Source organism: Notolepis coatsorum, assembly GCF_963971535.1.
Source record: "Notolepis coatsorum genome assembly, chromosome: 5".
Classification (NCBI taxonomy): Eukaryota; Metazoa; Chordata; class Actinopteri; order Aulopiformes; family Paralepididae; genus Notolepis; species Notolepis coatsorum.
The window spans coordinates 164,420,605-164,436,848 of record NC_140169.1 but is presented as its reverse complement, the minus strand read 5'-3'; the positions used below and the strand labels follow the sequence as shown (position 1 = coordinate 164,436,848).

Below are 16,244 nucleotides of genomic sequence, written 5' to 3'. Positions count from 1 at the left end.
CGCTCCTGGGGGATCTCATCAAAGAGAAGCAGGCTATTGGAACAGGACCAAGCTACATTGCAAATTCTCTAGTCAACTATGTGCCTTCTAGATTCTAGAATATTACAATCATCTACTACTGGTCTATTGAAGGTTCCCAACCACAGCCTAAAGAAAATCGGGGACGCTGCCTTTGCAAACTATGCACCAAAGCTATGGAACACCCTACCTATTATGGACATTAGGGAAGCTAGATCTCTAAATATTTTCATATAAAAAAAATAAGCTAAAAACGTACCTCTTCACCTTAGCCTTTGAATACACTATGCTGCTGATTGTACTATAGATTGCACTATTTTACTCTGTCCATTCTATTTGACTCTTTTATTACTTTTTATTACAGGTTCTAAACTGTTGGGTCAACTGCGTGGTTGGGTATCAAGCAGGAAGAAAGACTGTCGGGTTTTAAAACTGTGTGGGGGACCCAGGCCTGAACTGAACTGCGGAGAGGTTTGCCCTGAGAGGGAGGTTCAAAGGGTCAAAGTGGGTAGCAAACAGGAAGGAAGACTGTCAGGTTTTAAACTGTGGATACCAAAACAGGGAAGGTAAAGACGGTTTTAAACTGTTAAACAGTCATTCAGAACTATTTTATTGTTGCAACCTTTTACTCTGTCTATTCCATTCTACTATTTTATTGCACTGCACTGTTGCACTATTTTACTCCTTTTATTACTGTCTTTTTTTTTAAACTGCAATAGAATCAAACCATAAACAAGGTGGCCTATTGGGATGTTAGATCCTAATGTGAAAAACTGTGCTTTTATATGTCTGCACTACATCCCCTTAATAATTGTGTGTATTGAGCTGTACTGTACTGTACTCATTCTGCAATCTGTTAATTAAAATGTTCAATCAATCAATCAATCAATCACTTTATGTCCTCATTTTCTGCCAATCTTATTTTTTTCTGTTGTGAAGCCCTTTGAGCTGCAATTCTTGTATGAAATGAAAGGCTATACAAATAAAGTGTTTTATTATGATTATATTATTCTCTGTCCTCGCTCCACAATGGTGGAACGAACTTCCCACCAGTCAGGACAGACCCGACCAATTTTCAGCCGTCAACTAAAAACACACTTTTTCAATATGAAATTCTGAAAGTATTTTACTATCATACACTACTACTAAGTCGTCTAATATGCCTATATTACTACCTACCATGCACTCACAACACACACATCCACACGCACACACTCACTTTAAACAAACAACACACTGCAGCACCCACTCTCCACACTTTAGAACACCTAAACATACTTAATATTTATTGGTAAAGGATTTGCACTACAACCCATACCTCAGTACACCTTACTGTAAATTGTACCTAAATTGTACCTCATCCCATTTCTGCTTTGCACTATATAGTATATTGTATATTAGTATATTGCATAGTGTATTGTACATTGTATGGTAACTCAGTTACTTCTATTCTGCATCGAACATTGTACATATGTATATACTGAACACTGTGTCTACGTACGTGACTTCTATTTTTACTTCTATTTTTACATACTATACTATTTTATTTCATACTTATCTTTTGTCTAGCACAGTCTCTGGAGCGTAACAGAAAGAAGCATTTTGTATAAAAGTATTCTGTACTTCTGTATGACAACTATTAAAGAAACTTGAAACTTGAACTATGCCTATATTACTACCTACTATGCTAATATGTCTATACAGCTATGCACTCAAGACTAGCATTCAAGTTCGACACTGTTTGACAAACAATGTTACTGACCCTTAGCTACCAGAGTTGTACCCTTCCTGCTGACTTGTTGTACAGAACTTATCCATACCTTTCTGTAGTTACATGCACATATTCCTTTACTATATCTATATCTGTACATATCCTACTCTTACTAGTTACGCTGCTGGCCAGTATGACTTACATTATCACTGTACATATTATACTACAACTCTGTACAAAACATCTGATTTAGCACTATTACTCAGTAGTACTAATTTGTATGTGTTGTACCCATTTTAATCACCTGTACATTGTACAGTATATTGCTGTTGCACTTCACTGCTACATGTATACTATTTTCGTTGTACTGTACTTGTGCTGTATGATGACAATACATTTGAATCTAGTCTAATCTAATCTAAAACATCACTTTGGATAAAAGCGTCAGCTAAATTACTAAATGTAAACGTATTGTGGTATTTGCGTGGCTGATCTGTTGTTTTTCTGAGCGTGTGTTTGTTTGTATTTCATATATAACTCCATTGAGCTTTTATACGCGACACCTGACAAAAGAAACCGCAATTACTTAAGGTTTTATCTGTTTAACCTTTATATAACCAGGTTGCCCCATATTTTTTGTTTTTTTCTAAGACAGAGAGAGCTAGCCGGCCAAGAAGAAATGGCGTCATAAGGGTACAGTTGGTGTTTAGCCTGGCGAGCAGTGGCGTGCACAGATAGGGCAGAAGGGGGGCTTGAGCCCCTGCCCTTTTGCCCCAAGTTACCCCAAAAAGATATTTTTTTTCTTTTCAAACATGAAGATGGAAATGTTTACATTTAGATTTACATCTTCTCATTTAGCTGACGCTTTTATCGGAAGCAACTTACAAGTTTTGTACAACAAGTCAGCAGGAAGGGTACAACTCTTACAGCTGAGTAACAATGTTCATCAAAGTGTTCAAACTTGAGTGCTGCAGTGTCGAGTTAGTATGTGTTAGTATATAGTGCATGACAGTAGAGGACAGTAAGGGCCCGGGTCCACCTGCCTCATATGACCGCAAGCGTCTTTTTTCAATGTATCCCAATGGGGGGGGGGGGAGCGTATGCGGACGCTTGTGGCCGCCTATAGGTAATGCGCTGCAGTCGGCTTCTTTTTTCAGCGCCTTTCAGCTTTTTTATGCGGCCGCACACAGCGTTTAAAGTTGAAACTTGCTGAACTTTTATCACCGCATGCGCTCCGCCCCAGTACTACCGGGCGCACTGCCAGCGTTTTTCAGGTGAAAATGTGAGATAGGTGGACCCGGGCCCTAAGAAGGTTAGTTGTTAGTAGGGATAATTTCGAATATTCGAATTTTCGAATAGTCGATGCCAGTCTCCACATTCGATTTTCATGTCAGAGTAGATTTTTTTTTTATATAATTAAAAAATATATTTAATTTATTTGTATTTGTATTTTTAATAAAATACTTTTATTTTTTTTAAGCAGCAAACCATTCTTATTTAATTCATTTTTATATTTAGAGGCAACCTAATTTTCATAGCCTAATTGATCTAAAAGATGCAAATGCTACTGTTTCTGTGTGTTTATTAAAAACCGATTGATAGGCTAATGCAATGCTGTTATTATAGGCTACGATGGTGAATGGTGTCATTTTGATTTATTGTCGGTCAGCTGAGCCGATTATCTGAACTTCAGATTCTGAAGTGCCTATTTATGTGCAATACCCTTTGATTTTAATGACCCATTCTTTTAAAAATAATAACTGAATTTAACTGAAACTGAACATTTTAACTGAATTTTAACTGAAACAGAAAATAACAATATATTTTTAATATAATTTAAAATTAAAAAATTAAAAAAATTAAAAAATATATAAAATGTTGGGGGTGGTCGAATATTGGAATATTCGGTCTTAAGAACAGTAGAGTAGACTATTCGAAAATGATTTTGGTCAGTCATGTACATCCCTAGTTGTCAGTTGTATACTACTATCCACGAAAAGAAGAAGGCCATATTAATTTAGGAATGACCCCCGCTTGAGCCCCTGGCCCCCAAATTGTCTGTGCACGGCCTTGCTGCCGACGTTCTGAGTCGACTCGTGTGTCGGGGGGTTTCATTAAAAAACAGGCCACACTGAGAAGCAAGGTGAGGTTGTTCATACAAAGAGAATCCTGACACACGACACACAACATGCCAAGTGCTGCAGACAGATAAGGAGACGCAGAGACGAGAGATCATGAGATCAGCCGCTCAACAGTTGGTTATGAGAACAGAGCGGAGGGATGGCTAAACAGAGAGGGGCTGTGGCCCTGTTCCTTATCAAACGCCGATATGGCTTAACCCTGGCGTTCTCTTCTGTGGGAACCATTTTCGATGTTTACCAAAAGAGAAATGATATGATGAATTTGGTTGTTGTTGTTGTTTTTTGTTTCGTTTTTTTAAGACGCGTTGGCCTCGGCTCATTTTCTGTGAAGAACATGTAAAATAATAACACGTTTTCACATTGTGCGCCTCCTACACGTTTATATTACATACATGGTGTTCTGGTCCACTGGACCTGAAAGTGTGGGAATTGTAGGTGAAAACAAGTAAATATGGTACAGTAAGCATTTAACAAAAGGGTTCACTGTGTTCCTTCACTGTCTGCCTCCACCTTGTTTCATTCATACTTTTCAAGATAAACATGATTTATTCCATTCATGTCTTGATTATAATGGATTTTTTATTTATTTTTTGCAGACATCACATTTTATCACAAAAAACAAATAGAACTTGTATTGATAAATGTGATCTAGCATATATAAATGACATAGGCTATTGCTTGCAATTGAGATAAAAGTAACATCTCTTAAGTATTTTTACATTAATTGTTGTGACTTTATAGTTTTAAAATCCCAGTCAGTTTTGGAGCTGTCGGAAGTGGTACAGTACTGCTTCCAGTCCTTGCGCTAAGCTAGGCTAGCTGCTCCCTACTGTTTCAAGTCCTTGTGCTAAGCTATGCTAGCTGCTCCCTAGTGCTTCCAGTCCTTGCTCTAAGCTAGGCTACCTGCTCCCTACTGCTTCCAGTCCTTGCACTAAGCTAGGCTAGCTGCTCCCTACTGCTTCCAGTCCTTGCGCTACGCTAGGCTAGCTGCTCCCTACTGCTTCCAGTCCTTGTGCTAAAAACTCAAGAGTTCTCGTCTGACTCTCGGGGGAAGATGGCAAATAAGTGTATTTCCCCAACGTGTTGTTCCTTTAAGCAGGCAACCCACCTGCAGTCCAAAAACACTGAAAATACTGAAAACAATTACGATAAACCTACTTTTTCTGTGAATAAATGGTTCCTCTGCGTGAAATGTAAAGCGTTGTGGTGTGGAGTTTGAAAAGATAAGCGTATATAGGCTTTTCACCTGCAGAGGTCGTAGACAGAACCTCAACTGACCACTAGGGAGTCGTCCTGAGGAGTCTAATTCAAACTTGAACCAAATACCTGACCTTTCAAACAACTACACTATAGTCAATGTTCTCGTCTCAACGTTGTACCAAATTATGCAGAACACAGTTTTTCAAAAAATTTGTAATATGAGTATAGAGGAAGTCAGAGGAAGTGGACAGTACTATCCACGGCAGGCTGCTGTAGTATGCAGAAATGTTGCATGGCAATAATGCAATTGGCTATACAAGGGGACACAGCTTAAGCCTATAACAATAACTCCATTGGTATAATAATAATAATCATATGCAAAATAATATAGTATTATTATTATTATTACTACTACTACTATTATCATTATAATTGTATACCATATAAACTCTGAACTCCATTGCCTATACACTCTAGGCTCTGTTACCCATACTGTACACACTTTGAACTCCTATACTCAATTTATACCTACTGTACCTACTACTTTCACTGTCTACAACTGCCCTACACTGTAATCATAGTAATCATAACTACCTACCTCACTAGTCTATCCATATAACTCTGTATGATAGCGTACAATAGTGCTGTATATATATATATACATTTATATTTACCATATATATATATATCCACATCTGTCTGGATATACCTGCATATAATCCTTTTTGCACATCTGTAGATACTATATCTATATCTGTACATATCCCTATTCCCTACCTACTCGTACTAGTTACGCTGCTGGCCAGTATGACTTATTACTACCATAGTGTCTTTATACCTGTATCACTGTACATATTAATACTACAACTATACATCTGATTAGCAATATCACTCAGTAGTACTCATTTATATATCTTATACCCAGTTTAATCACCTGTACATTGTATATTACTATCGCACTTTTACTGTTACATTTGCACTCTGGTTGGATGCCAAACTTATTTTCGTTGTACACTGTACTTGTGCTGTAATTATGAATCGAATCTAAATTAATGAATTAATCTAATCTAATCTAATTATCATTTGATTACACCAGAATTAGTAGTATAGTTATAACAGTTATAGGTCACTGTGTAACAAGTATTGTAGTCTACTCGAGGGTGACATGTGAAAATCAATAATATTCGGAACACGATCACCCAGAGGAGAACGAATAATAATAACATGGGAACAACACATGTATGTATTCATGAATATGACTTATGAATAAGTCATACATCTGTGATTTCAGTGGTAGTCGTGTATAACTGGACACGTGCCATAAAAAGGCATCACTCAGCAGCACAAGAGATAATATTATCTGACCATATACGAAGCAACAGCCATATGCCATAAATGGCATGATGTCATATATGTTGTTGTCATGTATATGTCATAAATGTAACAGTACTAAATACCTGTATGTCATGTATGTCCCTATGCCATAAATGTCATGATGTCATGTATGTTGTGTATGTCATAAATGTCACTATGAATTGAAAATGGAGGACCCTGATGTAAACAAGACGAAAGTCTTTCTCTGGTCTGCATCCCCTTAACAATTGTATGTATTGAGCCGTACTGTATTGTACCCATTCTGCAATCTGTTAAATAAAGTTTGCAACTTTGCATGCATTCATTCATTCATTCATTCATTCATTCATTCATTCATTCATTCATTCATTCACTTTACTGTTACATTTGCACTATTTTCGTTGTACTGTACTTATGCTGTATGATGACAAATTTGATTTCTAATTTAATGTAATCTAATCTAATTATTATTTTATTACACCAGAATTGTATTAGTAGTTATAACAGTTAGGTCACTGTGTAACAACTAACAAGTATTGTAGTCTACGAGGGTGACGTGTGTGAAAGTCAATATTCCGAACACGATCACCCAGAGGACGAACGACACATGTATGTATTCATGAATATGACTTATGATGAATAAGTCATACATATCTGTGATTTCAGTATAACTGGACACGTGCCATAAAAAGGCATCGCTCAGCACAAGAGATATTATCTGAAGCAGCTCTACTCCAACTGACACGACCGCAATTTCCACATAATAATAATGTGTCAGAGAAAATACAAAAACAGAAACTGTCAGTCGCCTCAGCAGAAATAATGCATACGACCGTTATTATTATAACATCCGCATCATCATCGCAGCAGCAGGACAAGACGCTGTTGCACTAACTAACTGACACATGACAACAACACAAAACGCCGGTAGGCCCACAGCTGATAATACGATAATACGACACGAATACGATAATACGATAATATTCCTAACAGTCTCACACCATCATCGCATCATTAAAAAAAAAAAAAAACCTTTACTACTAACCTATGACCTCCTGCAGCTGGTAGGACTCCCTGGTGATCGGGTGGTTCTGGTTCTGGAGATGGAGGAGGGGAGCCGGAGGTTCTTCGCCTTGGTGCTGCTCCGCCATGATGATGAGGAGGATGATGAGAGCCGCCTCGCTGCGACCTCAGACTGTACCGTGTTTCGCTTTCACCTCCTGACTAGAGAAGTGTCAGCTGCCGCCGCTGCCGCTGCTGCATAGAGAGACCACTGCACTTCCGCGTTACATGGAGCTCGTGAGGGGGCGGGGGGAGTGTCAGCTGCCGCTGCTGCATAGAGAGACCACTGCACTTCCGCGTTACATGGAGCTCGTGAGGGGGCGGGGCCTCAGACTGTACAGTATGACTAGAGAAGTGTCAGCTGCTGCTGCTGCATAGAGACCACTGCACTTCCGCGTTACATGGAGCTCGTGAGGGGGCGGGGCGGGCGGAAAGAGGGAGGGGGGGCACGCCGTGGGGATACTTGATTGATTGATTGATTGATTGATTGATTGATTGATTGATTGATTGATTGAAAATTGTATTAACAGATTGCAGAATGGGTACAATACAGTACAGCTCAATACACACAATTGTTAAGGGGATGCAGACCAGAGAAAGACTTTCGTCTTGTTTAGGGGAGAACGGGGGACGTTGTCACACGTTTTACTCTAGTGTGAATTGCTCATTATCAAAACATCTTTCAATAGTCATTACATTAAATTGAAGCTTAAGATGTTGGCTTGAAATGTGTATCCCTCTTATTTCCCAATGTATTGTAACAAAGAGTTAATCACCGACAGGGGTGCAGTTGTAATATGGGCGGAGGCCAAACGGTATCCTATTATTATGCAAAGTCTAGGCACTTATCACCTAGACTTTGCATAATAATAGGATGCGCGCACTTCGAAGCCCAAACGCCGTTTGATCGTGGTTGCCCAGCACTGCACCACTGAATTCACAGATCAAAGACACTCTGACACATTGTGACAACCAACCCCATCATGGGGATGGTTGTCACACACTATGGGGTTGGTTGTCACTATGTGTTTTAATGGGAGAAATTCTTAAAAAGAAGACAAGAAGGCAGAACTAAATTTGAAAGTTTAATTGCATTGACAAGTTGACAAATACATAACTTAATGCATCTTAACATGAACATAAACAGGAACACATCTTTAGGCCATCCTATATAACAAAACAAAAAAAATAAGAACACTCATTCACTTGTTACAGTGATGGCAAATGTAGGGTCTGGGCACATCAAGGCTAACAGCCATCTAACAACTAGTTAGCTAGCTAACAACAATCTAATAGCTATCCCTTCACACTTGTTAAGGTTAATAATTGTTTCATTATAAACCAATTGTGTAAAAGCCTAGAAGAAAAATACTGAGGAGCGGAATATTTACAAATGGACATGAAAAACACAAAAAGCCCTCTCACCTCAAATTCAGCTGTTTCACTCCAAAGATGACAATGTAGGTGAACTCTGACCAGTGGTGCAGTCGTAATATGGGAACTGCCCGGACGCCACGTGCACGTGCGAGCATGCGCACAGAACAGATGATTATTATGCAGAATAAATAGTGGGAAACATGTTTGTATAGGAAATTACTAGTTTTAGTTTAGTTTTTGTAAATATTGCCTTGAAATAGAGAAGCTGAAAAATTTAGCAGGATGTAGCCTTCAATATATAAAGAAATTATATTGTCAACAGTTATGGTTGAAAAACAAACAATGTTTTAAATGTAATTGTAGTTACAATTTCTTTAATTGAATGAACTTAAACTAGAAAAGTAAATACAAACTAAATTAACAATGTAACTTGGTTTACAGAAGGACAGTTTCCTTCTGAAGCACAACTTAATGCCTCATCCTTGATCCTTCCAGTCTGGACCATTGTCACATAGTGAGAGGTTCCACAGCTCAAGCAAACCCCCACGGGCTTGTATTTTGGTTTGGCTCTTCTCGTTCTTTGTTATGCTATCGTTATCCTATTATTATGCAAAGTCTAGGTGATAGATAAGTGCCGGCCGCCGGGTACTTGGCGCACGGCGCGACGAGTCCAGTGGAAATTGTGAACGCATTTTGTGTGCGCGCGAGTGCACATCCGTGCACGACTGCGCGTACACATCCGTGCGTGATTGCGCGTACTTCTGCTCAGCGAACTACTAGGACGGCCACTGCATCCCTGACTCTGACCCAAATTAATGGACATTTAAATACCAAAGTATGGGAGACAGGACCCTCTGGTGGTGAAATATAATGAATGTGACAACCTACCCATGTGACAACGTCCCCCGTTCTCCCCTACACCAGGGTCTCCCATTTTCAATTCATCATAACATATATGACATACATGACATACAGATAGACAGTACTGCTACATTTATGACGTACCAGATTTACAAATACAGTACTGTTTGTGATACAAAAAGCGTCTAAAAAAGAGAGTATATACATTTGACGTAGAAACTGTACATTGGAGGAAGTTGGGTGGGGGGTGGGGTTGGGTAGGTGGGGTGGGGTGGGGGGGGTAACTGTACATTGGAGGTGGTTGGGTGGGGGGGGTGGTTGGGTAGGCGGGTGGGGGGCTGGGGGGTAAATTGGATTATCGACGAAACCTTACTTGGTCCCAAGAAGAGGGTCTTGTGTATTATTGGGTTAGGACATTTACTGTACATTGGAGGGGGTTGGGTTAGGACATTTACAGGGGCCAGTTTCGAATTGCAGTCTCCCGTAGGTGCTCTTTGAGAGTGGTTTTGAAAGTGGGTAGTGATTCACATTCCTTTACATTGGGTAGGGCGTTCCACATTGATGTGGCATAATTGCGAAACGTGTTTAGTCCCTTGTTTGAGCCGAATCTGGGTTTAACATGATTTGTGGAGCTCCCTCTGGTGTTGTGGTTGTGGTATTCACTGACCTTTGGGAAGTATTTTGAGTTTTGACATGTACATGGGTACCTGTCACATGTACATGGGTATACAATGAATGAATGTTGATTTATTAATAATAATAATAATAATAATAATAATAATAATAATAATAATAATAATAATAATAATAATAATAATAATAATAATAATAATAATAATAATAATAATAATAATAATAATAATAATAATAATAATAATAATAATAATAATAATAATAATAATAATAATAATAATAATAATAATAATAATAATAATAATAATAATAATAAATAAAATGTGTGCCACACTGTATATTTGTGAAAATCGCAAAGTTCTAGATAAAGATAAAAAGTTAAATGAATAAAAACAATTAAAATGAATAAAACAACCAATGAAATGGAAGAACATTAAAAAAATTAAATAATAATAAAATGAATAGAAGTAAAAAAGAAAGTAAAAAAAAAATGCCTCGTTAAAAAGAAATGTCTTTAGGCCCCTAGATTAGAGCCCCTGATTAGAGCCTTGACGTAAGTGGTTGTAGCTACGGCTAGTCAAGGCTCTAATAAACAGTCAATCATGCTGTTATATATATCTATGGTTGCAACACTGCGTTCCGAATGCAGAGTGACGACGTTGAACAGTAGATGGCGCCATCGTTACACCTTTCAGTTGTCAATGGCTGCACAGAGGGTAACATGATGGAAACTATTTAAAATTAGAATAATATATAGTTTTTAGTACATCCCATTCCATAATTTGACCTTCCGTTGTGTAGATGTTGTAGCCTGTGGCCTAAGGTTTGCCATTCATTTGCACCAAAATGATTGTTAGGTCAGAGGTTCCACATTTTTTATTAGGCCACAGGCCTGTTGATAATAAACAGCCTTTCATCAAGTCAGAATTGTACAATAACTACGTGTTCCCCATTTATTCAGCTTTTTTATATTAAAGATGCTATAAGTGGTGTTTTTTTGTTTGTTAAAATAAGTGGTCTACATAAAAAAGAATAGCTCTACATTCTGACAGCCATCACTGATATAGAGTGTGTGTGGTCAGTTGGTCACTGGTCAGTAACATGGGTCTCCCAGTCCCTCCACTCTGCAGTAAACAGCCATCACTGATATAGTGTCTGGTCAGTAACATGGGTCTCCCAGTCCCTCCACTCTGCAGTAAACAGTCATCACTGATATAGAGTGTCTGGTCAGTAACATGGGTCTCCCAGTCCCTCCACTCTGCAGTAAACAGCCATAACTGATATAGAGTGTCTAGTCAGTAACATGGGTCTCCCAGTCCCTCCACTCTGCAGTAAACAGTCATCACTGTTATAGTGTCTGGTCAGTAACATGGGTCTCCCAGAGTCCCAGTCCCTCCACTCTGCAGTAAACAGTCATCACTGATATAGAGTGTCTGGTCAGTAACATGGGTCTCCCAGTCCCTCCACTCTGCAGTAAACAGCCATCACTGATATAGAGTGTCTGGTCAGTAACATGGGTCTCCCAGTCCCTCCGCAGCCTCCTGCAGGTGCTCTTTAAGAGCGGTTTTGAATGTGGGTAGTGATTCACATTCCTTTACAGCTGTGGGTAGGGCGTTCCACATTGATGTGGCATAATTTATGAAACGTGTTTAGTCTCTTGTTTGAGCCGAATCTGGGTTTAACATGATTTGTGGAGCTCCCTCTGGTGTTGTGGTCGTGGTATTCACTGACCTTTGGGAAGTATTTTGACATGTACATGGTATCTTAGTGGTGTAGTGTATGTATCTTGTAGACCAGGCCCATTGCAAGTTGCTGTACTCTGTCTGCTCTATATCTATATCTGTACATATCCCTTACCTATACTCTTACTAGTTACACTGCTGGCCAGTATGACTTACTACCACAGTGTCTTTATACCTGTATCACTGTACATATACGTATTAATACTACAACTATGTACAATACATACATCTGATAGCACTATTACTCAGTAGTACTAATTTATATATTTTATACCCAGTTTAATCATCTGTACATTGTATATATTACTATATTACACTTTACTGTTACATTTGCACTCTGCTTGGATGCCAAACTATATATATGAAATGAAAATGGGGGACCCTGATGGAAACAAGACAAACATCTTTCTCAGGTCTGCATCCCCTTAACAATTGTATGTATTGAGCCGTACTGTATTGTACCCATTCTGCAATCTGTTAAATAAAGTTTTCATTCATTCATTTATTCAAACTTATTTTGGTTGTACTGTACTTGTGCTGCATGATGACAATACATTTGAATCTAATCTAATCTAACCTAATTTTAGATCAGACACTTGAAGGCGAGGGCTGTTGTAACTGAGGGGTTACAAAACCCTGACTGTATTAAAGATTGTGATAGATTAAACCACTGCTAGTTATGTACTTAGTATTACTTGCCAGACAGTACATCTAATTGTGGCAGACACTCATAATAACACGGCACGGTGACAAAGAAATATCATTGAGGGTATTTATTATTATGCATCAAGTTGTACATATATGAGAATTAGGGTCGCGCTTGTATGGCGAAGAATATGCATAAGTCAGTCAGTAGCAGAAGTCAATGGGAATAGAATAATTCCTACGATGGGGTACTAGGCTAACGCCGCCTGGCGTAGGATGGCACTTATAAGGGGAAACGCTGGTACCGCTGGAGACAAGGGGGTTCCTCCCAGAGTTGTAAGCTCTGGAGGAGAGAGGAATGTTCGGATACTCAGTCTGATCAATTGAAGAAGAAGGGGTTTCACGTACAGAATCCAGTCCTTGTAATCCAAAGCTCAGCATCAAAAACAATAACTGTAATCCAATTGCACGATAGCAATGATGATAGCCAGCTAGCCTCAATCCAAGAAGCCAGCCCGAAGTAGGTCCTCACGGTCGTTAAATCCAAACGACAGTGGAGATTAACGATGCTCTTCTCCAAGGGTAGTACGTTCCACAATCACTATAATCCAACCAATACTGGTTCTGCAATCGCCGCCGTCGGTTCCAATGTGCACATGTCCAGTAGGTTCTCCGACTAGGCCTCCTCGTGTGCTGGCTAAGGTCCACTAGCTAAACGAACGAACTGCTGGGTAATGCTGCACACGAACGAACTGCTGTTGGCACGATACACAATAATTAACGACTCTTTACTTCACATTAAGCTAAGTCGAACTTGACGTTACTGCATTAAATCTGACACTTTTACTATTCACTTCGCAGTTAGACGAACTGCTTCTCACTACATGACTGGATGAACGAACAGCTACTGTTCGCACCTGCTGCCATATATATACTTAAGTGGCTGTCTATTGCCGAACCTCAGTTCTCGTCTCGAATCAATGCGCCGTCTCCGGGCATGTTGCGACTTAAAGGGATATAACGTGTATATATAAATAATATACAAGGTATATAAAACAATAAATGTAGATTCTCAGCTTTAATCTGGCCCTTCACAACAGCTGTTTATAACACAATATATAGGGCTATTTAATTTACACTCTGCTGACAGAGCATTGCACTGTCAATAGGTGGCATAGTAGCTCACGTGAGACATGTCTATTGTCCTGTTTGTTGCCCTCTGATCGTTTTAGTAAACGACTCATTCATTTTAATGGACACTTTAATGGCCTTGAATCTAACAGTATGATGTGAGGGATGGAGAGGGTGGTCGATTTAGTTAATAATGACCCGGCATTATCAAATGTAAACAAAATAAATAAGATAAATAAGAATGAAAAATAATATATATATATATATATATAGACATATTTATACTTAAATAGACACACTTTATAGAGAGTTACTGTATACAAAAAATTATAATAATAAATAAATATCACCATAATAATAGACCACTGCACTTCCGCGTAACATGGAGCTCGTGAGGGGGAGGGCCGGGGGAAGGGAGCGTGTGAATGAATGTTGATTAGAGCCTTGACCAGACCTGGGCATTGTACGGCCCGCGGGCCGGATCCGGCCCGCGGGATGATTCTGACCGGCCCGCGAAAGATTACATGATAATAAAAAAAAAATAAAAAAAAAAATAAAAAAAAATATTTTTTTTTAATATTTTTTTTTTTTTTTTTTTTTTACTTTTTTTTTTTCATGTCAACGTTCACACGCACAGTATACGCTTAGGAGACATGCTCAGAAGATGTTGGTTCTCTTTGGATCCACCTACATATGTGAACAGACATTCTCAGTCATGACGTTTACCAAGTCCAGGTACAGATCCTCTCTCACTGATGAACATCTGGCAGCTGTGCTTCGCATCTCCACCTCAGACATGCAACCTGACTTTGATGGACTTGTTAAAGCTCAACAGAGACTGGATTTCTCACACTGAATGAAAAAAAAAGAACTGAAGAACACTAAAATGTGGAAATATAACAAGTGAAATGGGACACTTGATATTTTTTTTTCTTTTTTTTGCACAGTTCTGAAAACATTAAATGTTTAATATAGGCATGTAAAGTAAAAAAGGCTACAAAACTGGGACACTTTTCTTTACACAGTTCAGTGACATGTCTTGTTTATTTTTGCTATAAGATGATGTGATGTCTTTAGAAAGCTAAGAAAATCCTTGTTTCAATAGTATATGAAACTCAAAATGCCCTTTGTTATTAATGTTTCACATTTTGTTTATCATTTTGGAAATAAATTCTATTTGAATAAATTATATTTTTGAAAGCTAACCTCACCTTTTAATTGCCAAATAATAACATACACTCTTACCAGGGGTCAAAACAATGCCATTTACTGCTTTTTATATAGAAATAAAATTTATATTATGCATAATTGAGTTTGGAATTTTGGCCCGGCCCCCCAACATATTTTCAGTTGCTCATTCGGCCCCCCGGGAAAAATAATTGCCCACCCCTGGCCTTGACGTACAGGTAAGTGGTTGTAGTAGCTACCGTACGTCAAGGCTCTTTGATTGATTGATTGAAAACTTTATTAACAGATTGCAGAATGGGTACAATATACAGTACGGCTCAATACACACAATTGTTAAGGGGATGCAGACCAGAGAATGACTTCTTTCGTCTTGTTTACATCAGGGTCCCCCATTTTCAATTCATAATGTACATAATCAACATTCATTAATTTGATCCCCCCCCCCCCCCTCTCCCACGAGCTCAAGATACCGGAAGTGTTGCGGTGGTCCATTGCATTATAGATATATATATAATAATATATAATATAATAATAATAATAATAATAATAATAATAATAATAATAATAATAATAATAATAATAATAATAATAATAATAATAATAATAATAATAATATAATAATAATAATAATATTATGTATATATATAATAATAATAATAATAATAATATGATATAATAATATATATATCTACTGTCATTTATGATGAATTGAAAATGGGGGACCCTGATGTAAACAAGACGAAAGAAGTCTTTCTCTGGTCTGCCTCCCCTTAACAATTGTGTGTATTGAGCCGTACTGTATTGTACCCATTCTGCAATCTGTTAAATAAAATGTTCAATCAATCAATAAATCAATCAATCAATCAATCAATCAATCAATCAATCAATCAATCAATCAATCAATCAATCAGTTCATTGCGCCGCCCCGCTGACGATGACTCTGCATGATGAGTGACATTTCAACGCACCAATCAGGCGCCACTTCCCTACAGCGCGGCGGAGGGGAAACCAGACGGAGCTTCGATATAAATAAAGCAATAGAACAGAGAGGGAGAGAGAGAGAGACCTCACCATCACCACATAAACCCTGCTAGCCTTGTGTCCCGTGAAAGACCAGCAGCTTCTAGTACGCACTATACTAGGCCCGTGGATTCCTCATCATCATCATCCCTCAAACCCGGT

At 38.4% G+C, this 16,244-nt stretch overlaps 1 protein-coding gene across 1 annotated transcript in view; it reads right to left on the bottom strand.

Annotated features, from left to right (window-relative positions):
• The window catches only part of stk39 (serine threonine kinase 39), a 166,001-nt gene extending 158,340 nt beyond the window's left edge, over positions 1-7,661 (bottom strand). Inside the window, exon 1 of the mRNA XM_084314652.1 lies at positions 7,469-7,661. Coding sequence (XP_084170778.1) covers positions 7,469-7,574 — 106 coding nt within the window. The 5' untranslated portion in view covers positions 7,575-7,661. The remainder of the gene's footprint in view (positions 1-7,468) is intronic.
• Between the last annotated feature and the right edge of the window lie 8,583 nt (positions 7,662-16,244).